The following is a 23,423-nucleotide window of genomic DNA, read 5'->3' on the forward strand; positions in this document are numbered from 1 at the left end:
TACAACCCCAACTCCAAAAAAAATTGGCACGCTGCTAGCTAGAGCTGTGCTAAACTTCAGTTCACACAGATTAAAATGAACTAGGTCACATTCATAGCTCGCTATTTGGAATTTTATACTAAGTTCACAGACTCAAAAATATTAACTGGTTTCATGTTCATTTTTTCCTTTTTTTTAGTATAATTATCAGCTTCTTTCATAGCGACATATAAATATGATTTCAGCACAGCTGTACAGGCCTGGCTGAGTCTGACCTGGTCTTGCAGTCTGCTTTGCTGTATTTAATCTCAGTAACACATGTGCAGAGGTTTGTTTTTCTAATCTGAAATGTCACAGGCAGAGCTGCCCTTGACTCCTGTGTGCACATATGTGTGTGTTGGGCACAGTGTCTCTTTTTGTTTGATAATAGATCTTTACCAGGGTCTAGCTCTCCTTATTAGCCTGCGGGGGTTGATTTAGAGCACAGCATTTCTTCTTCAATAAGTATCAAAGACGTTGCAGGCTATAGATCTTTGTCTGCCTCTCCCTGTTGTTTCCCCCTGAATTTAATTCATTTTCTCTGTATCCAGAGGCTGTATACATTTGTAATTATATGGTTGGTTTGAGTAGTTTTGTTTCAAAAATGGCATCATGTAACATTTTCTGATCTTAAGCAACTGATTTAGTTTTTTAGTTTTTTAATTGTGCTGCTTCCTTCTAATAAAAGAGTGAATGCAAAACAATTATTTGACTAACTGATTAATCATATAGTTGATTAAATGGCAGGAAATTGTGAAAAGACCAAGGTAATGTCTTCAAATGACTTGTTTTATGCAGATAAAGTGCACATGGTTTTCAGGTCCTTTCAAGTTTTCCACATTTTGTTCTTAGAATGGATTCAGTTCATTTGTTTACTCATTAAGCTACACACAGTGTCTTTGTTATGGCAAATGAACTGAATCCACTTTAAATTGAATCTGAAACATAGCAAAATTTGAAAGGTTGTGAAAACTTCATGTATGCACTCCACTGCAGTTTACATCAGTCAGAGAAAACAAGAAAAAAGCAGCAAATCCCTACATTTGAGAGGCTAAAACTAAGGACTGTTTGGCATTTTGGTTTGAAAAAAGTGTTCAATGGATCATCAGAATGATAGTAATTCTTCTTCTGAATTAATAATCGACAATGTTAGATGGTTGGTTTGACAACCCAAACCGGCAGTGTTAGATTAAAATTGGTCATTGTCTGGTTTAGTTGATAAGTAAGCCAATATCAGGCTTCAATTTCAAGAACCGCTCTTATCTACTCTGTGCTCTTCTCATATCTTTTTTTTTGTAATGTGGGATCTTAACTCTTTATTTTTTTATCTCATTCACTTAATCAGTTCCTGAACAAAGACATCATCTTACTATTTCCCATGTTCATTCTGTAGGAGTCAGCCCTCGCTCACGTGGAGCTGCCCACGACGGTGGAAACTGTCGAAGCCGCCATAAAGAAACACAAGGACTTCACCACCACCATGGAGCTGAACCTGCACAGGATCAAAGCTGTGATCGAGGCTGGAGAGAGTCTGATCAGCCAGAGTAACATCTACTCTGAACGCATCAAAGAACGTATCGACACCCTCGCCAACAGGTACCACAAAATCCATGCTTTCCAACAATGGGAATTTATTTATTATTTACAGTTTGAGCATATCAGAGAAACATTTTGTATCCAGTGACCAAGTATCTTGCTGAATACATCCAAGTCTTCTGACTTAATGTATACGCTGGAGGTAAGAATGGAGGAAAAGTAAATGAATCTGGCATGAATTTAAAAGAAAAGAGCACAGACTGTTTTATTTCACTTTATTAAATGTTGGATATCTCCACTTCAGATTTAGCTTTGTCTCTGAGTGCCACCTGCAGCACCACGCACTGTTCTAACTGCACATTGAGCTGATTTTACAACACAAAGCTCGAAGCAGCTGCCCAGACACAATGCAACAATAATAAGAAGAAGGAATTAAAGCAGAGGGACCCTCGAGTGTAAATGGAATAGAAATACTGAAAACAGAGCTCGGTCTGTGTAGTCCAGAACTGACATCTGACCATGAAATCTGTGTGATAGCTGAGCTGGTGGTGTGTGGGTGTGTGTGAGAGTGTGTGAGTGTGAGTGTGTGTGTTGGGAGGGGGTTGGGATTTTTCTGTGTACGTTTCGAACAATAGCAATGTGAAGAACCATATGGTTTTAAGATTTAATTTACATGAATTATCTCATCGGACATTTATTTTTCTCCCAGGGGGACAAATAAATGAACACACTGCAACATTATTATTTTTATATATTACACGTTCTTGTTGTGTAATAAATCATTTCACAATTATAGCATTAATTAAGGTATGTTTTAATTCAGGTACAAATGATTTATGCATTAAATCTTCCATCTAAGCTTTTAAAATGCTTGTGAGTTTCTGTAGTAAACATAAAGTGGTTGTGATGAGTTGTGATCGCCAGAAATCTCAGCAGCTTGTAAACAAAAGGTTAAGATAAACAAAGATACACACACCGAGATATGTTGTGATTTTATTAATTTTTTTGTGATTGTAACTTGAACCTAAATTGCTCTTTCAGGGGAAACCAGAACCGAGAGCTGGCCCAGCAGTGGCTGGAAAAACTGAACGACCAGTGGGAACTTCAGAGGTTTCTTCAGGACTGTCATGAGGTAGGAGGACAACACACTGGTTGCACTGGTTGAACTATGAGGGACTTATGAGGGTCTAAGTGGGCGTGAATTGAATGAGTTCAACAGACATTTACTGGGGAGGGTCTTTGTTCTTTTTTGTAACAGCCAGCTTCACATTCTGGTGGCCTCTGGTGGCAGGGCAAGATAGCAGTTTTCATGTTTTAGAACTCCATTACCCAGGAATCATCAGAGCTTCATCATTAAAGTTCACTCCATCCACCTCTTAAATTCACGTGGGAAAATTAGCAAATATTTGGGGTTTAAATTATCAGGCCCAAGTCAGCATCATTTTTAATTTATATGGAAATGCAAACAAGAGAAAGATTTAACCATCTTGTCGTTTATTGCCAGTGTCGTAATGACATATCTACTTTGTGATGGATTTAATTATCACAGCCTTTCAGCAGTTTGTGATAAGATGATGGTTCCCATGTATAAATCTGACTGTACACACATATGAGTATTTACATTATACACACAGTTTTACTCACATGATTGCATGATCTCTGATAAAAATCGTGCAAAAACGTGTCAGCGATGAGCTGAGATGTACAGTATTTTCAGGCTCACCACCTGAATCCGAACTTTCTTGTTGGAAACGATCACGGACATGTGCACACCTCACGCGTGTCGTGACGAGCTGCGTTGCACACGACTCACCTCTGCTCGCTCCTGCAGTTATTGTGGAGTCACAGGCTTCTTTCTGGGCCAAAATCTTGTTTAGTTTCAGCAAGTTTCTCTCTTTGGCTCTACTGAATGATTCAGCAGCACAGCTCCTCATCACTAATTCAAAGGAGGAAGAGTGTATCTCACAGTGTACATGAGTGTCTGTATGTGTATGTGTGTGCGTGTGTGTCAGTCACATTTATCTGACTGCTCACATGTTGTATGTGTGTATGTAGAAATACAGTATGCATGAGGGGTCTTCTGCTGACTGTGTGTGTGTGTGTGTGTGTGTGTGTGTGTGTGTGTGTGTGTGTGTGTGTGCAGCCTATAGTGGGCGAGTGACTCTGCGTCTTTCTGTAGGAACCTGAGCTTTCAGCTGCCAGGTTGTCTTCTTCTGTTCGGTCGATGCCACGTCCTCGTGTTTCCTGCTGCTAACTGCTGCTGTCCATCTACTGGCCAACAATATTTTTGTTGCCCACTAAATAATCACATTTCATTTTATTTTCTTTCGTCTGGTCTTCATGGCTAGATTTATGACACGCTTTTGCACAGAGCAGCCTGTGCTGTTGTTCTGTGCTATATTAATACAATATCAGATCGATTAGATATGACATTTCAATAAAACTCAAAATTAGTCCATCAATCAATTTTCTCAGGACTTAAAAATACTTCTTTAAGCTTGTGTCTCCTTTGTGTAATTTGTTTCTTCATACAGTGGACTGTCCTGGACTCAACAGGTCACTTAAATTAACAATGTGTATGCTCACAAAATGCAGCTGTAAGCTGAAGTAACTCAATGTTTGGAATACTATGAAAAAGCCTGAAGCATTGACATATTTCTGTCAACATTTGGGGCACATGGGAATTATATTTTTAGTCTTCATCCGAACCTTCCCTTGATGACCAATGCATTAAAAGGAGGGAAATGTATATTTTATTACAATTAGGAGCCAAAGTGGATTTGGTTTCCCTAAATACAATATTATAACATTTATGACACCTATTGAAAATATAGAAAGCGTGGATTTTAAGACCGCATTTGATCTTCTCCTACTCTTCCTCTCCTTTGTCAGACAAACTTCTCTAGCTCCTCCTCCTCCTCCCCTTCCCTCATTCATTCTCTACCACCCCCCACTCACGCTCCCTCTCTCCTCCTCCTTTTCCCTCATTCAATTCATTTACAGTCTCAAGGGGGTCATCAGGCCATGACCCTCCATGACCTCTGCAGTCGTGAAAAACCTACAGGCGTGTGTGTGTGAGAGAGAGACAGAGTCATGCACATGTGTTTGTACAATGTTTATGAGTGTGTGTGTGCTCAGTCTTGTTTACCTCTACATGTGTGTGTGTGTGTGAGGCGTGTTTACTCACGTTAGCCGGCGTGTCCTTACCCGTCTGTACTGTGTGTGATTGTGTGTGATAGTTCCAGGAAGATGTGACAAAGTGACAAACCGAGGGGGTGTTGGACAGAGATCCAACCCCTTCCTTTAAAGGAAAGACGAGCTGTAAATCTATCAAGCTACAAATACATCACTCAGGATAAATCACCGCTCTGTCCAATCCGCTGCTATCTGTCACTCTTTCCCACTACCGCCCCTTCTCTTTTCTTCTCTTTTCCTCTGTCCAAACCTCCAGTCTCTCTCTCTCTGTCTCTCTCTCTCTTCTCCCTCTGCTTTACCACTGCAGCAGCGTCAGGCAGGCTGGAGACAGAGAGTACAGCTGCCTGGGACTGCTGCAGAGAGGAAGAGAAGGATGGTAGTGCAGGAGGGGGGAAAATGAAACAAAAGCAGCTGTCGAGGAGTCATGAGCTCGGCTGATAGTGATTCAGTCAAAAAAAAAAAATTATCTCGTCATCTATTTTTCAGTCTTTCTTCCCTTTCACACTCATTTTGACAGCATTTTAAGCCCACCTCCCCCTCAGCCTCCTCCAGCTCACCATCATTAACCGTGACCAGTGAGCCCGGAGGCGCTGCCTGAATCCCCCTGCCCCCAAAATCCCAACCTCAGTCTTTTGCTCCTCCTCCTCCACTCGATCTCTCCTCCAACCAGCCAGGCAGCTCGCTCGCTCGCCCACTCACTGAAGGTGTGAGGCAGAGGAGGGGCACCGGCTGCACCGGCTCAGCTGCCTGCCATTTTATTGTTTTGGGGAGGATGATTTTTTTTCTTCTTCGTCTTCTTTTTTATCTCAGTTGTCCTCATTCTTGCCCTCTCGCTCATCACTGACCCGCCCCCGCCCCTCCTCTCCTTCCTGGTTGAGCGTACAGCGAGCCGTCAGCAACACAGCAGAGAGGGAGAAAGGGGGAGAGAGAGGGAGAGATGGAGAGAGAGAGAGCAGCCTCAGTGTAAAGTCTCCAGTCTGTCTCCTCAGCCTCCAGTATTGTTTTCGTGATTTACCCTCCTGCTTGGCGTTTTCCTCTCAGCGCACCTTTCATGTCGCTATCTCATGTTCGGCTCTCCAGAACGCACGTCTCTTTCTGTCTCGCTCTCCGTTTCCTTTCCTTCCTCTCCTCATTCTCTCTCTCCATCCGGCTCTGCGGTGAAGAGCATCTTTGCATGTGTGTGACGGCAGACCAGCGAGGATGCGGATACCAGCGGCTGCCTGCAGCTGCCACAATCCCGTGGGCTGTTCCAGTTAAACGCCGTCGGTAAACAGGTTATTCGCTTTACAGTTGGGTTAGTAGAGAGGGACGGAAGTGCAGGTGGAAATGTTGCATGCAGGTGTGAGGATCTTGATGACGGCGAGACGAGGGTGCTGATGCTGACCTGAATATGTTGGTGATGCTGTCAGCGCAGGCGTGAGGTGTTTTCACTGTGTGTTTGCCTCACACAGACACTGATTTTACTCTTTGATGGAGAGTGGAGGTGTGTGTGGGGGTTGTGTATTGTGTGGGTATGTGTTGATACTGTGGACAGCCAGTACAAGCAGATGCTGTGGATCTGTTGTGTGTACATGTGAATTCTTGCGGCCATGCTTGTTGGTACACGTGTGTCTGCCTACATGTGCCTGCTGTGCGTCATTAAATATTCATGTCTGTGTGTTTGACCTTGTATTTCCCACTGTATGTGTTGCTGGTGTGTTTATCTACAGTACACTATATCCTGTTTTTTATGTAGATTTTTCTCATAACAGAAGCTAATGAAAACATACATGTGAATTATAAAAATGTAGTCCAAGTGTGTGTGTGTGTGTGTGTGTCTTATGCAATCAAACATATGTTTCTCTTATCAACTGGACACAATTTCCAGCACGCACCTATTAGTGTGTGTGAAAGTGTTTTGGTGTATCCGGATCTTTTTAAAACGTGGAATCATTTGTTATTTACAGTGTGAATGCTCATCCAGTGATCCAGTGCTGACACCTCTCTCTTTCGCTCTCTCTCTCTGTCTCTCTGTCCTCTTTTCCGCTTGCCTCTCTCGCCCAGCTGGGGGACTGGGTGTGTGAGAAGATGCTGATGGCGAGGGACAGCAGCCGAGACGAGACCCAGAAGCTTCATAAGAAATGGCTGAAGCACCAAGCGTTCATGGCCGAGTTGGCCCAGAATAAGGAATGGCTGGATAAAATTGAAAAGGTGAGTGCTGCCACTCCTCCAAAGAGTTTTATGCCCTTTGGCTACTCAGAATGGGATTTGGGATCATATTTGTCTGATGACAGTAAGCTGCAGGTGTTGTCAGGATAGAGGCAGGGAGATGAATGACATGAAATACTTGTTTTGAAGTGGAGTCAAACAAGTCATTTGGATGGACTTGGGCCCAGTGACCTAACTAGTATAATTTTTGAAGAAGGAATACAGGGTTAGACAAAAAATTTAAAAACTTCATGTGGAAGGATTTTAATCAAAGTAATATCACCATAACAAACTAAAAGGTCATATTATGTTGACTGTCAATCAGCAGTATTTGTCAGACATGTTTATATGTCTGTGTTGGGCAGATGTTGTGGATATTTTCCAGATGTTTCCTTAACAAAATGAATTATTTTGTAGTTTTTTTTCTCAAATGCTCCTACAATTTGTGCGCAGCTGATCGGGCGTCTTTCAAGCTTTGTTTGTTGTCATGTTGCTTTGAATAGTCACATATCAAAGTGCTGAATACCAGGCTCCATTGGGACACACTGTTATTGCAGATTTTTCATAATGATTAAGTGTCTTCAGAGATAAAGTATAAAGACGCATACAGTAGATGCCAGCTAGCCAGCTAACGGTTAGCAAGAGGAAACAATTTTGATTCTATGGCTTTGGATGGGTGAATGGTGATATTAGCTGTGTTTGAAAAGATTAAATAGTTGTCAAAAATCATTTAATTTATTTTACTTTAAACAGAGAAGTGACCTTACATCATTTGCACGTCCTTTCATTAGCCAATGTCAAATGTATTTTAAACTGTTTTTTACAGTATTCCCTGTCTTAAACACTAATGCACTAATCTCACTAAAGGAAAGCGAAACAAAGCCGGTGGCAAGGGCAGAAAGTATTACAGAGGGTTTTAAAATAGAGAGAGGATCGCTGTAACCTTTACCACTGCTGTGTCCTGATACGATTTCTTTCATGTTAAGGAGATTTATACGGCACATCAGCCTCTTGTCTAAAGCTGTAGTCGACACAGATGTAATTGGGTTAGCCAGTGTTTCCCCAGCTACACCTCCAGGTTTCACTGGGAGGACTTTGGGCTGTTGTGTGCACACGTCTGACTGACTGTGGTGACATGAATCTGGATGTATAAAACCAAAACTGGTCAGTGGCAGAGCTGCAGTTCAGTGCCATATTCCCTCAGGCCACCTGCAGCTCATCACTGATTTGAGAAAGTCACACATAGCGGTATGTGTGTGTGTTTGTGTGTGTGTGTGTGTGTGTGTGTGTGTGTGTGCCGATTCGGCCTGTGAGAGGCAGTGAAGGTGATAATTGAATGACATTTGCTTATGTTATAATCAAAGAGATGGCCTGAGATGTTCTGTTGCTGTCTGTGTTGTCAATACATTTCTGCATCACCTCACTGAAATTGAGGCCTTTTGCCCCCCACTCGTTGAATGTTATGATTCCCCCGAAAAAAAACAAACAACAAACACTTCTTTTGCTAAATGAATGATCAAAGATTGTCACATACATCACAAGAAACTTATTTCTAGACACAAGATTGAGGAATATACCTAAAAATGCCAAAGCTAAATTTGTCTGTAATTCATATCCGTGCTTGTGTTTCTGACCTGCTGATGCTGTTTCAGTTGGCGGCTAGCATTCAACAGTCTCATTGTGCCTGTTATCAGTACAAAATCAGATAATGTATGTGATGATCCATCAGAGTATTCAGATTGAGTGGCTGCTGGAAGAGTTTTGACAGGACACACGGACGCCGATGAACCCACATGGGCTGGTGTAGAAAATGTGACTGTGAAGTTAACAGGCTGCAGTTTCATCTGTATATGTGTATGATATAAACAAATCTTGGCAGTGCATCTGTTCTGAGGAAAGATGAAGAATTACTGTTTTTCTTGTGGAGAAACACTACATTGACACTACATTTATTACCATACCTATCTGAAACCTTAAAGGCTGCTATACTGAGTGTATTTAGTCATAAACACTGTCCTCTCCTCATACTGCTATGATGGTGCATCGTTGACTGTGGCATAATGTCTCCATCATCTGCAGTCTCATCCTGGGCAGGACTGAAACTGAAGTCCCCTGGTGGGAGCAGAGTGATTGAGCCAAGGCACAACACTGTGTTATGTCTTTTCTGTGCACATACTGTAAGACAGCCTTCGGCACAGTTGAGACTAGAAGTGAAATGATTGCTTAATTAATCAATCGGTTGAAAGACAGAAAATTCGTCAGAAACTAGTTTAATACTCATTCAAACAACCATTTGGTGGTTCCAGGCTAAATGTGAGAAACTGCTGCTTTTCCTTGTCTTCTCTCTCTTGATGTTTAAATAGACTGAACAATTTGGCACATGAATCGTAAACTGTAGGTGAGACACAAGTACATCATCTTCGAAGCAGCTCAAGCCATCAAAAATATGTATGTTAAGCGAATGTGTGCGTCGAAGATCAGCGAACATCCACCCGAGTTCCACCCCTAGATGATGTTGCAGAATAATAATAATAACGTTATATAATAAAGATATATCTGCCTCAGCCACTAGAAGAGCACAATCATTGTTTGCACAGCAAAGTTTCAAATAAAAAACCAACAAGTTGAGATATTACATCATCTCTGTGTCCTTGTCCAATCAGCGTCTATAACACGGGCATGTGATGGGGGGGGGCTTTCTGACTGATGTGTAGTGATATACAGCGTTATAATGTAGAGAGAGCAGCACAGCGAGGCCTGAGAGCACCAAGATGTTTCCATTACAAATTCATAGGCTGGATTACTGGAAAATGTTTACAGCAGGAGAGAGAAAATGACAGTGAAGAGCAAGAGGAGAAGCACTGAGCTTTCTTGTATTTTCAGAACGTCCCTGCAAATGTTGTTTTGCATGGATGTTGTTTAATATAAATTAGAGAGTTAAATGTATGGTAAATGGACAAAGATAAGTTTCTAATTTTACAATTAAAATGTAAGTAATATTTAACTTGTTAGTTGTAGTGATAAAAACTGTTACAAATGCATAGTTTGCATAAATAATGTAAATAATTGGCAGAATTACTTTGGACAACAGTTCAAAAGAGGCTTGGTTGTCTGAAATGCCTTTAAACAATAATCTGCTGTTGCTCTCATGTATAAAAGAGCCCATTGTGGTTTTTACAGCCACGATCTGAGGAATTATCAGAATATTGCTGAAAAGTGCATTTCTCTGTTTGCATCTTCACATGAAAGTATGTAATTTGGCTGACAGTAAGAAACAATAACAACCTACTCAACACTTGTCATATTTCACACTACTCAAACAACACTGAGATCTTAAAATATTCCCTTTTTTTGAATAACAAGCCTCATTTATACTGCAGGCAGAAAAATGGGAGGAAGAAAATGACCACGTTAACATATTTTTCCAATTTAAGCACCTGAATATATATGTATGTTTTAACAAAAATACGCTCTGATCCTGTGTGATGCGGAGGTTCTGGTGCTTAAAGCTGAGAAGATTAAGGGCGAGTCAGCATTTTTATTTTTATCTCAAGATAGGAGCATTGTGGTGCAGATGGAGGAAGTGACCTAATAAGACATTTGTGATCTGCTGTGTTGGGTTGTGACATCATGACTTCTGACCTGTTTAAGGATCCAGACTTGGTTTTATGGTTAAGGATAAAGTAGGTTTAGGTTGGAATTAGATGTTAGGTAGGAACTATATCATGCCAATGTGATCCTCATGGGTATAGAAGTACAAATGTTTATAGTATATTGGTGTGTTTCCAGCTCTAGTAGTCCCAGTTCATGCTCTTCAGTAGCAGACTGTAGTCACACCAGGCTGTCTAGCTGTTGGTAGATTGACAGAGTTCAGCTTCTGAAGTCATACGTGGCAGCTATGTTCACCCCACAAGCCTGCTCCAGGGCCGTTGCTTAGCAACTTACAAATTTTTTTGTGAGAAAACATTCATAGGATTTGACATCTTATCATGGTAATACTGATAAAGATTTGTACACGTTGCTGACGTCCCTCTGTCCTTTTGCAGTGTGTCTTTGCACTCTTTGCATATCGAAACAATAAAAAGATCAGCAGAAGACAACAAACAAAAACGTCATCAGGTTGGAATATGAATCCTGATTGTCAGTTTCTGTCGTATTATTTCAGAGCTGACTGTGGTCCTGTTCACTGTGGCACTTACTGTCCAAACATTCTGCATCTTGTGTCCTGGTTGTGTCTGTGCTTGTGTCCTCTGAGAGTCTCCAATCTATTTATGTAATAGGGTAAGAACTCCTCTCTGCTGTGAAGGACTCATTGCCTGTTTTTAGGGTAGCGTCAGCCATCTGTGAGGGTGTATGTACCTGTACCTGTATTTCAGTGTGTACAATGCGTATAAACAGTGTGTGTGAGCTTTTTTAGTCTTTGGTAACTACAGGTGACATTTGCACACGGTCACATAGTTTCTCCTGTGCTCCGTCCCCTCCCTCAGTGCAACCACTCCTTACATCGTCTCTTAAAAGTGTCTGTCTCCCCCTCTTTCCCACATCAGTAGCCTCCTTAAGCACAGACGCAGATTCCAGCTCTGAAGTACCCGTAGTTACCCGAAGGCTAACATCAGGGTCTTTTGACATTAGTGATTTGTTGGTTTGTCCATTGGAAAGGGTGCGATTAGTTGCCCACAGTGTACCATCAACTGCATCTGCCAGTTCTATTGATATATCTTTGTGTTTTGTCAGTGGGGGACAACTCGTGGGAGTCTGAGGGTGTAACGATGTGAAAAGAGCACATGAATGAAGACTAAGCAATGATTTTCTTTCAGCGTTTTGATAATGGGGGAAAACACGAACGGATTTTTTTGGACGACAATCATGCATTCATTGTGCTGTGTCGGTTTCTTCTTCTGCTTATATTATTATTGTGACGTCAAGTGGCCGGCAGTAGCTTGAGCGACCGTCTCCTCTTCCTGTGCTTGTGGCGGTTGCCAAGCAACAGTTGTCCAATCCCCTCTCCTTTCTCCTTGTCTTCCCTCCTCTCTTCATACAGCTCATGTGTGAAGGTCATTCCTCATTCCCTCCCCTTCTCTCTCTCTTCCTCTCCCTCTGTCGAGATTAAACAGGACGTGACGTAAGACACAGACCAAGAGTGTGCAGAAGAACTGCATTAAAGTGTTGAGAGTTAGCCTTCCAAATTAGCTGTTAATGTAGTAAAGAGGGCCAAATCTAATCAGCTGAGCTTTGCAGTGTTCTGAATGTGTGTTGCTTTATAATCAATAACTCTTCTTTTATTGGTGCAAAAACAAATCAGTAAAGACTTACAGATACAGCAATGAGAGAAAGTAAAAATGTGAATGTGAAGCTAAGACAGATTTGTGAGTGAATGAATGACCTGAGTGAAAACATGATACCCAGATGTAATAATGTTTTTTGTTGAAGCACTTTTGTTGAGGCACTGTTGTGCAGATGTCTGGCATCTAACTGAAAATGGAACAAAATATAATAATATAACTCTTGACTTAGCTCTGCATTGTTAGGTTCAACGTTTTTCAGTTTAAGCTGGACTTTGTCACCCTCAGCTGTACTTCGGCTCAAATGTTAGTGGTTACTTCAAAATGCAGCTAATGTGCCAGCATGTTAACATGTCTAGATTTAGCATGTATGGTTGTCGGAACATTGATTATGTAATGTTAAGCATATGGGCTTTCAAACAAAAGTTACCATGCCTATCATCATGTTAAGCACACTAGTGATATGGTAACATTTAGCATGTTAGCCTGCTAATGTTAGCATGTTTCCATGCTCATTAGCATTCATCTGAATTTACAGCTGAGGCTGAGGGGAGGTATTTTGTCATGAGCTGGAGTTTTCAACAGCATAAACGTTAGCCTGTTAGTGTAGTTGGATAGAAAGTGAGAGGATCATCAGCATCATTAGCATTTATCCTGTTTAGACGTCTGTACCAAATATTATGGCATAGTCGTTGAGACCAGTGTTAGAATCTCTGTGATTGCCATCACTGGGACTGAGTAAATAATCATGAAAAAAATAAATAAATGAGTTGTTAAGATCTGCTGTTATATTTTATTTTTTTTATTTTCTTTCAATTAATTTGCTTTATGTAGATGCTTTGGCAACACTGTTCATGAAGCATCTCTCCGAGTTCAGCATATAGAATTAGATGACGTTGTGTAAATTCACACGCAAGAGCTAGCTCAAAGTTCAGTTTACACAATGAATTCAGTTTACACAATGATTAATGATTTCTTGTGATTATCACCTGGGTGATAATATCATGATTGTTATGATACTATGACTAAGGGGGCAGCATTTGTAGTTTATTTTCCATTTGAATCTCTACTGATTTGTTTATAGAACATAGCTGTGTCTTAATTTCTACTTGCATGAGCCATGCATATATATTCCAGGATGGTGAAGTTATGACACGCCTTGCTCTGCCTCTGATTGGCCAGTACTCGTAGTAACTCATAGTACCCATCATGACTGGGTTGATTAGGTTTGGCCACGAGGAGTGAGATTGGTTAGGGTGAGAATTTCAGGGTAAGCTGATCAGAGGCAGAGGCGGGTCATACTTTCGCCATCCTGCATCCCAGATGCCAACAAGCATATTGCGTGAGCGTCGTGAACTCTTGCAGGAGTTAATGATTCTCATGTACACGTTCATTAGTTGCAAATGGATGCAGTCAGTTCACTGCTCACCAAGCATTTGATAAATGTAAAATGGAAGATAGAGAAGTCAGGTTTGTTCCTCTAATTTGAAGATGATTTTAGGCCTGCAATATCCCTCTTAAAATCTGTCTACAGCAGATGGAAATAACACTAGCGTTCTCCAAAGAGCTCTCTGCTCTGACTGGCCTTCATAAACACCAGACAGGTTGAAGACTGTGTGTTTTCTTGATTTTCAGGGATATAATATATATATATAGATATATTGCAGTCTGTTTATTTCAACAAGATTTGAGAGAAATGTCTCTATTTTATAATCCAGGGTGTTCAGAAGACAGTGGTCCACAACCGTGAACATCTCATTTTCTGATTAAATTCTTATTATTGTGTTTGAACTTCATGGGTTTGAGTCAACCAGCACCCGGTGTGTTTACCTCTTTCTTTACGTACATTAATTTCATATCAGACAGGGATGTTCAGTGGAATGAAAAGTGGAATGAAAAGTGTTTTGTCTTGTACCTTGGAGCACTCTGAGCTTTCTGATGCTCTCAGTACAAAAAGACACACTCGGGGGGTTGAGAAGGACAAAAGGAAAAAAAGGTTCAGTTCTTCCTCGAGTCAAAGTGATGCTTTTACAGCAGTGCAGAGGTGTGTGTGTGTGTGTGCGTGTGTGTGTACAGTAAATGCGTGTCTCTCTAACCTCCACTCTGCCAACTAGAGTAGGTTAACTTGTGTGTGTGGGTGACAGCTCATGATTGGCTTTTCTGTATCTCTGTACTGCAGTAACAACATGAGTAGTGAAATGGACAGTGATGAATTCAAAAATATCTTTGGTACAGAGTGTAGATGTCTTCTGTCTGCTGCCTGCTTTTAATTCGTTTGTAGTATGGATAACTATTGCTGCTACTATTGCATGCATCACTTCCTGTGTACCAGAGGATTTCCCTCAGGAGAGAGCGACATTCCACTGCATTCTCCATCATGAACAGAATACAGTTGGAATCTGAAAAATATCACCAATGATGCATTTAAAAAGTGAAAGCTATCACCTGGAACGCAGTGAGCGGTTGCCGCTGTTTTTCACACGTGGAGTAAATATTGACACACTAGCTGCAGCGGCCTGAGTGTGACAGACACAGTGACCAGCAGAGTGTCAGCAGTGACGCTCAAGAGCAGATGTCTGCTGTGATATACAGACCAGACAGCAGAATGAGGACGGCCCATCTGTTACTGCTAGCGTCAGTGTTCTGTCAGGAGTCCTCAGTCCCTGTCCTTCAGGACTCTTATACTTCCTGTTCTTCTTCACTTTTCCTGTTGTTCTCACTCATTTTGCTTGGGTTCGTGTATTCTCATAGTATTTGAATCATCCTCAACCTCAGCCCTTACTTATTATAATAAATAATGTCTTAACCATTCAGCTATTGGTGAGGCAGGAATACTTTGTGATTTGACTATAAATGGAGACTCCAGTGATTTTGTACTAAACTTCACTGACTAATCTGATCTTCACGTTTGTTGGATCCCACTTAAACTCTAAAAGAAAACGCAGCAGATATGTGCTTGACATGGATTTTCCTTCACATTGTTTCAGATCAGGTTGCTGTGGGATCTCTGAAGATCCTGTTTGTATGAGCAGTAGAATATCATGACCCTCTTTGAACTGCAGACCGAGTATGTGTGAGTGTGGAGTAGCAGCTCTGAGCCTGTGGGTGAAGCTGCTCGAGCCCACGCAGCTCTCCCACTTGCCGCAGAGGATGGCACGCATCAGCAGCCAGGGAAATGCTACACCGCGGTGAAAGCTGACGTAACGCACTAACACTGGAGATGACAGGACAATGAGTGGTGTAGTGTAGCCTGCTGTTCAGCTTTTAATTCCTCTTTATTTTGTGTGTGCGCTAATGTTCGTACACCTGAGAAATGCCCCTTACAACCCCAGTCGTCTCCAGTTTACTGCAATAGCTGTAGTTCTATAGAAGATCTTTGTAGTTTCTCAGGAAAAAAAATAGAATAAGTAAATAGACACAAACAGTTATATCCTCGGGAGGCTTTGAAGTCTTGTTAATGCTGGCGCGAGGCACTGTGGCACGGGCCTCCAAAGCTACAAGCACACACAGAAGTGTTTATGCTCAGCACCTTATCTATTGCAGTATTCTCAGGAACACCAGGGGGCGTACAAACAAAGCATGTCAAAAAGTGTTACCAGAAGAGCCATAGATCAAACATGGCTGTAGGCTCTGCTGTACAGCTCCTCAGCGCAGAGGAAGAATTGTAGTTCATTCTAAACTCATATCTGTGTCTTTTTAATATTACTGTTTATGTGACTAAGCATGCTTTTGTAATACCATCACACCTTGCAGGTACCTTGACGTAACCAGAGATTTCCTCAGCCATTCTTACACAGCTGGTCTGGGGTTTCGAGCCGGAACCCTTTTTATCACCTCCATGCCGTTCAGTTTCCTGTCACTAGATGTCCTGTCTGTAGATTTTATCATAACCTGAGTGAGTCAGGCAGGATGTTGTCCTCTGTGGATGAGGAGTCACCACACAAAGTTATTTGACCATCTTGGTGAAATGTCTTGGCAGAGTCTAAAATAACAGGCTGGAAGAAAAGTGGGTCAGAATAACCTCACCTCACCTCACCTGTCAAACAGGCCAATAACTTATTTGTTGTTAAAGTTCAAGCTCCGTCACACAATATTGTGAATTTAGAATTTAATTGGTGGCAAACTGTACACGAACACCCCGTTTAACATTGGTAATATTTTATTTTTATTAGCCATGACAATATGCCAACATCTACTAGACGGATTAGAAAATACGTCTGTACAGACATTCATTGTCCCCAGAGGATGAATCGGAATTACTTAGGTGATCCTTAGACCTTTCCTTTAGCGCCACCATGAGGTTGGTGTGTGGTTTGGAGTAAAATGTCTCAACAGCTGTTGGATGGGTTGTCATAAAATTTGGTACACACATTCAGATCTCTCATCAGGATAAATTGTCATTGCTATGGTGAACCTCTCACTTCATCACCTTTATCAGGTCAGAATGTCAGTTTGTTCAATAGTTCATGACCAAATACCTGCAAAACTAATGACATTCCCATCAGCCTCAGTTGTACTTTGTGTTTTTTGCTAATGTGCAAATGTTACCTGCTTCATGTCAGCATATTAGCATGCCAACAGAGGCTCTGTGCACAGAGCCTCTGCATGGCTGTAGACTCTAAGTCTAACTTGTTAAATTAAAATTTGATACAATTTCAACATCCAGTTTCAATTGCATTGTTTCTACAGTTTGTACCACCGCATCTTAAACATACCCAAGTTTAAGGCGGTGTCCAAAATGAGCATTTGTATGACAAGCATGGCTGCAACATGTGAAATACTTATAGATTTGAAGAAATATTACTTAAAGTGATGTTTTTGTTAAAGTATACCAGTGTGAGAGGAGGTCTTAATAAACATAAGGGGATGAATATAGACACTGGATGAATAACAATTATAATAATGTAACTTGTGACATGAAAGCATCAAACAGAAGCGTTTACATATTTGTATTTAGTTTGACAAAGATGTAAAAGTCAATTTTATTCTTTTATTTTGTCTTTGGTTGTTTTTATCAGATTTTTTTGTTGGTTATTTCCATCTTGTTTTCTTTTTTTTCTGTAACACTCTCTAACACACACACACACACACACACTCACACAGCCACAGCCTGCAAAGGACGAATTTCAATTGGATGGGGGAAGGATTTCACTGTGGGGGAGGCTAGATGAAGAAAAACTGTGTGTGTGTGTGTGTGTGTGTGTGTGTTTCTGAAAGGGGGTTCAGAACAAGATGCGGTACAAAAGGAGGCAGAAATATGAAAAAGAGAGGACAGAGAGAGCAGGGGGAAGGGGAGTGTGACGTAATTTATGAGGCATTTTAATGTGGCAAGGTTTAATCTCTCCACACACACACACACACACACACACACCTAACCCAGTTCCATGGTGTCTGCACGTAATTATCCCACCATATAATGTAGGGAATATTTGTGGATGTGGTGAAGCAGAGAAAAGAGACCCAGACTCTGGATTTATGCCTTCTTTATATTTTCACCTCCGCTGGTCACGATTATTTTTATATGTTGTCTATAAAATGTCAGCAAATTATGGAAAGTACCTGTCACGGCTTCCCAGAGCCTTGTCTTGTTCTGTGTGATCAACAGTCCGATATTTAAAAAAACAAAAACTTATTTAAATTACTGCCAATTACTGTTTTGATAATTGACTAATGAATCAACTGATCAGTGTGTTTCAGTGTCTCATTTCCTGTGATTAGTTTAACTGATGAGTTTGCTGTATTGTAAAACTGTCTTTACAATAATTACTTTTTGTTTTTTACATGTAAACAAACCAAATGTTTCTGCACTGTGGTTGATTACAGCTTCTGAAAAGTAGGTTTAAGAAAAACACATCTTCATTCTCCTGGCCTAAATCTCATGCGCTCATGTTATCAGAGCAGATAATCTGATTTTGGAGTATCTTTTGGCATAAATTTGCATAGTGATGTTGAAAAAGTGATTTACATGAAACTGATAGATGCTCAAAGAGTGTGAGTGTATGTAAATACTCTCCAGGTGGTGTGTGGAGACATAGATTCACTGATTCAGGTGGCAGTTATCTTTCTGAATGACCTTTTCATCATAACAGGCTGTGTTTAATATAGCATGATGATTATAGCATGACGTTTGGTATCTTAAGTGTGTTTTTAGTATCATCCTGAGGTGTTTGGACCTGCTTTTGACTCTGCTCTGTATGTCCAACTGTTCACTAATTATACATGGTCTGTACGTCATTATCACCTTTAATGATCCCTGCCTAATAAAAAATGAAAAGCCTTACCTCTGTCTCACCTCTCCCTCTGTGTTCCTCCCGTCCATCCAGGAGGGCCAGCAGCTGATCCATGAGAAGCCGGAGCTCAGCCCGGTGGTCCGGAAGAAGTTGGAGGAGATCAGGGAGTGTTGGCAGGATCTGGAGAGCACCACCCAGGCCAAAGCCCGCCAGCTCTTTGAGGCCAACAAGGCAGACCTGCTGGTACAGAGCTACGAAAGCCTGGACCAGAGACTGGGCCAGCTGGAGGGTCAACTCGCCTACGTGGACCAGGGGCAGGACCTCACCACTGTCAACAAGCAGCTGAAAAAACTACAGGTATGTTGGATTTAAAAACATTAAAAAAACATTACATTTTCTTCTCTTAGTTCTCGAAGCCATTTGAGTTGTGATCTAAGCTACAGATGTCATGACAAAAACATTTTTTCCAACACAAACATCAGGTCACACTTTATATTAAGGTACAGATATTCACCATCTGGAGGTTAGGGTGGGTAAGTGTTATCTTATTCAGCCTTAACAGCCTTACTTACTTACTTAGTGTTCGTAGGATATGGTCATGCAGAGTAAGGCATTATTAAGTGCTTTATAACGACTAATAAAGAGCAAATATGCTACTAATCGTCATGCTAACAAGCAAGTAGTTAATGGTGAATATGTGTTCCTGAATATAAAGTGATACCAAACAATAATATTTAAACATACAGAGCATGTTCAGTGATAATTGAAGTCCACTCTTGCATCTTGTTCAGTTTTTAAAGTGAACATAAACATATTTTAAATGACACTGCTGCTCTGTTTGTGCTCTGGGTTGATATTTGGCTGGTGGTCCTTTTATCAGTCTAACAAGCAGCCAGAAAAATAACAATGTTATTAATAATTGTCTTGATTTCCCCTCTGAATTACTGAAGTGTTATTCTGGCACGTAATGAGGATGCTGTCTCTTCTAGTTTTAGACATAGCAAAAAGTTCATATGATTAATGGTGGTTTGTGCAATATTAGGGCTAAAAACATAATGTATATTTATCATAATTATCCATGTTCTGCGACACAGGTGGGACATTTCTTGAGTTAAGTTTTCCAACCAGTTTGACCAAATAGTGACTGGAATTCTGTCGCTCTGCGTCTTTATTCTACATGTTGAAGTGTCTCAGAATCACTCGCTGTTTACGTTATCATCGCCACACAGTGATGGCTTCAGCTCATGAATATTTGAGCAAGACATCATGTTTGAAAATTCCTCACAGCAGCATTTCTCACTGTGCACCTGCACTACTCTCTGCTCAGCTCTTCATCTCATTTCAGCAAAGTCAGTTCATTCTTGATTTACGTTTATTTATTTATTCAGCATTCATGCTAACCCAGTGAACTTTCATCAGGAGTTTCATCCCAACATCATTTAACAAGTACTGATGACTCGAAAGTATTGATTTTTTTTTCAGTACAAATACCAACATCTTGTAAACTTTTATTGTAAAACTAGATCAACAGATTTCGATGTTATTTTGCAAGCTAATTGTTTTGCGATTGACTCGACATAGTTTCATTATTATTATTTTTATTTCACTGTAGGACATGCTGAGTGAACATTAGTTCATGTTACACGTTAGCATTTAATTGTCTTAAAAGTATGTAGTAGTTAAATACCAAACTCTGAGTAAGTGGTTCTTGTATAATTCTGTTCAAGCTGATTGTTGGCAGCAGAAAATTACACATGTGTAGTGGATCAACAGTGTTTTGATCATTTTTTGGCGTAGCTTGTGAGCTAGTTTCAAGACAATGAACCACAAATTGTGAGTGTGCAGATTCATGTGGCTGGTTGTAAAGTTCTTTGTGCTGTTGAAAAGTTGAAAAGCGCGATATAAGTGCATTTACCATGTACTATCAACTGAAACTTAATCAACATGAAATCAAAACGTTACCTAAGAGCCCCCCCTCACAGACCAGGCCTTTGTTCTTCAGATCAAAGTGTTTTGAGGAGAGTAGCAGAGTAGGTGAGGTTGATATTGGTGATTAAGTTCCTGCCCTATTTTGCTTTTTCTTAATTACATCACGTGTCTGGCCATTTGTACGTTTATAACAGATGGAGAACCATCAAACTCTCCCGATCATCAGAGCAAACAATGAGCAACTGCATTAAAAATTGATAAATGATAAAACAAAGAAAACCACCGCAGTGAGAAACATCCAGCCTCCAGGGTTTAAATTCTGTCGTCTGCAATGCTAACAACATGTCGACTTCTGCAGAATTAAATTTATCAGTTTCATTTGATTCTCTTTGCAGTTCAGCGTGATTGTTTTTAATTGCAGCAACAGCCCGTACAGCAGAGGCTACGACTCTGCTGCCAAAGATCTTGCCAAACACAAGTACAGTATTATAAATATGTGAGAATATACAACAGCCTTTCTTGGTTATACCCCTAACCTGACCCGTAACGTAACATTTCATAATTTCATACATGTGATGTTGGGATGTAACTTTTCACTCACAGGCCGGTGTGACCAGGGTTGACACACAGATTCATCCTTTAATTACTTCATCATTTCACCAGGCATGTCTCGCTCTCCTCTCCCACAGCATTCCGCTCACAGCTTCCTTTAACAGGCCGCCATTAGCACTGCTTTACCACATCATCCTAACTCCAAACCAAACTCCACTACCCAGCATCCATCCTGACAAGGGGTACAGTAAACTTCACTACACTTCATGTCTGTCCTTTATTTGTTTGCTATTCTGGGCTAGTTCCATCTCATCTTTGCTTTCGTGCTCATCTTTTATTAAATAATGACATTTCACTGAACTGAAGGTGCATATTAGAAAACTCTTTATTGATACAAATATTGCAATAATCGCAGTAATTGTTTCTGTCATGGTCATTCTACCATTTTTTACACCTGCTACTTTAATTTCAGGCATTACAAGCAACTGGCTATGAATAAATTCTTATTGTGATGCTGTCATTTTGTCTTTTTAGGCCACAAACTGTGACGGAACTTTTTGCAGTGTTTTTTCCTTTTTTTATAACAACGTTAAACATGTGAATTCACTGTCGTCTGAGCGTGAGCTGACAAACTACTTCACATATTTATTTATTTTGTCTCCAATGACGGCATGTTTCTTACCTGCTTCAACCCATTTTATTCTCTCTTCCTCCTGCCTACCTCCATCCCTCTCTCCTAACCAACACACCCTCTTTTCCTGTGTTCATTCTGATAATGCTCTTCTCCACCTTTCCTGCTCTTCCCTGTCCTCCTCCTTCTCCCCCTCAGACCATGGAGACCCAGATGGAGGAGTGGTATAAGGAGGTGGGGCAGCTCCAGGTGCAGGTGGCCACCATCCCACAGCAGACGCAAATCAAGGAGGCGGTTGCCGAGCGTCAGGCCACCGTGGAGGCCAGAATGGTGCGTCTGATCGAGCCGCTTAAGGAGAGACGACGCATCCTGCTGGCATCCAAAGAAGTTCACCAAGTCGGACGAGACCTGGAGGATGAGATTGTGAGTTTGACAACACACACTGACACACACACATAAACTTGCTTTCATTTCATTGACTTGCATTCTTTCCTTGGAGACTGACACTAATCTTAACCACGTGCCTCACACCATCACATACTGTACCCATACATTATACTTAGTGATCCTAAAATGTAGTTATTTACATTGTGGGGTCATGCATTTTGTCCCCAAAAGAGAGAGAAGTCCCCACGATTTGATGTGATGCTCACTAAAATGGAAAGAGGGAGCTTTGAGACAGTTATTGTTGAGCTCTGTTGTAGTCCAAATTCTTTAAAAAAATCATCACATATCAACTTTTTCTTTCAACAACTATTAGATTCAATTATTAATGAGATTCAGTAGGGTATTAAAGGAGGTCAGTGTCTAAAAACATTTTCACATCACTTTCATGTAGATCGTTAACAGAAAAGATCAATTTTGAATTCAGGCCACATATGACAAGTGGGACTTGACAGGTCTTTTTTTAATCTATTAATCTTTAGCTATTATTATAATCTCCTGTGTGTCATATTGTTGTGTTTGTAGTTGTGGATCCAGGAGCGCCTCCCGATGGCCATGTGTCAGGAGCACGGCTCCACTCTGCAGGCGGTCCAGCAACTCATGAAGAAGAACCAGGTAAAAACAATCAGAACAGCCAGTGACTCAAACTGAAACCTTTTTCTGCTGCATTACTGAAGTCTGGCTCCGCCTGTAGATGCACTGACACCACACCAACTTCAGCTCATCGTGGTCAACTCACAGAAAGATGGACAGATAATATGTGATAGATAAAAATGATGCGCAGTCCTAATTTATACCTACACTTTATACCAACTCAGCTACGTTATTGTACACTGTACTTATTTTTCTCCTGTAATATGACATGTTATCATTGATCTTCTCTATCACATAGAGAAGATCTAAAAAGCCACCTCCACGTTCCTGTTATTGTCCTCCTCCTTTCCTCCAGACACTTCAGAGAGAGCTGCAGGGCCACAGGAGCAGGATCGAGGACGTCCTGGAGAGGGCGGCAATCATCGCATCCATACGCAGCCCCGAAGCAGACTGTGTCAGGGCGGGCCACGACCAGCTGGCCCAGCTGTGGAACCTGCTCTGGGCTGAGACGGAGAGGAGACAGCTGCTTCTGGACGCCATGTACCAGGCCCAGCAGTACTACTTTGACACAGCTGAGGTGGAGGCCTGGCTGAGCGAGCAGGAGCTGCACATGATGAACGAGGAGAAGGGGAAGGTGTGTGTGCAAATGTCTGAAGGTTGCTTGGCATTTCAATAAAGAACAACTATATAAGTAGCTCATTATCTCCTTCAGAATCACTGAATGTTGTCTGTTATCACCTGGGAATCATTTCCTCTTCCTTATATATTCGTCCAATTTTGTTGGACCCTAATCTGAGACCCGTCCTCTTTACACACTGTTGAGTT

General features: G+C 41.1%; 1 protein-coding gene across 2 annotated transcripts in view; it reads left to right on the forward strand.

Moving 5' to 3' along the window:
- LOC121608872 (spectrin beta chain, non-erythrocytic 4-like) overlaps positions 1-23,423 on the forward strand; it is a 59,497-nt gene that overhangs the window by 21,758 nt on the left and 14,316 nt on the right. For both annotated transcript variants that reach the window (XM_041940281.1, XM_041940282.1), the window contains exons 22-28: positions 1,412-1,614; positions 2,596-2,686; positions 6,793-6,939; positions 18,542-18,805; positions 21,759-21,983; positions 22,530-22,619; positions 22,954-23,232. In XM_041940281.1, the coding sequence (XP_041796215.1) occupies positions 1,412-1,614; positions 2,596-2,686; positions 6,793-6,939; positions 18,542-18,805; positions 21,759-21,983; positions 22,530-22,619; positions 22,954-23,232 (1,299 nt within the window). The remainder of the gene's footprint in view (positions 1-1,411; positions 1,615-2,595; positions 2,687-6,792; positions 6,940-18,541; positions 18,806-21,758; positions 21,984-22,529; positions 22,620-22,953; positions 23,233-23,423) is intronic.

The sequence above is a fragment of the Chelmon rostratus genome, chromosome 7 (assembly GCF_017976325.1).
Source record: "Chelmon rostratus isolate fCheRos1 chromosome 7, fCheRos1.pri, whole genome shotgun sequence".
Lineage (NCBI taxonomy): Eukaryota > Metazoa > Chordata > Actinopteri > Chaetodontiformes > Chaetodontidae > Chelmon > Chelmon rostratus.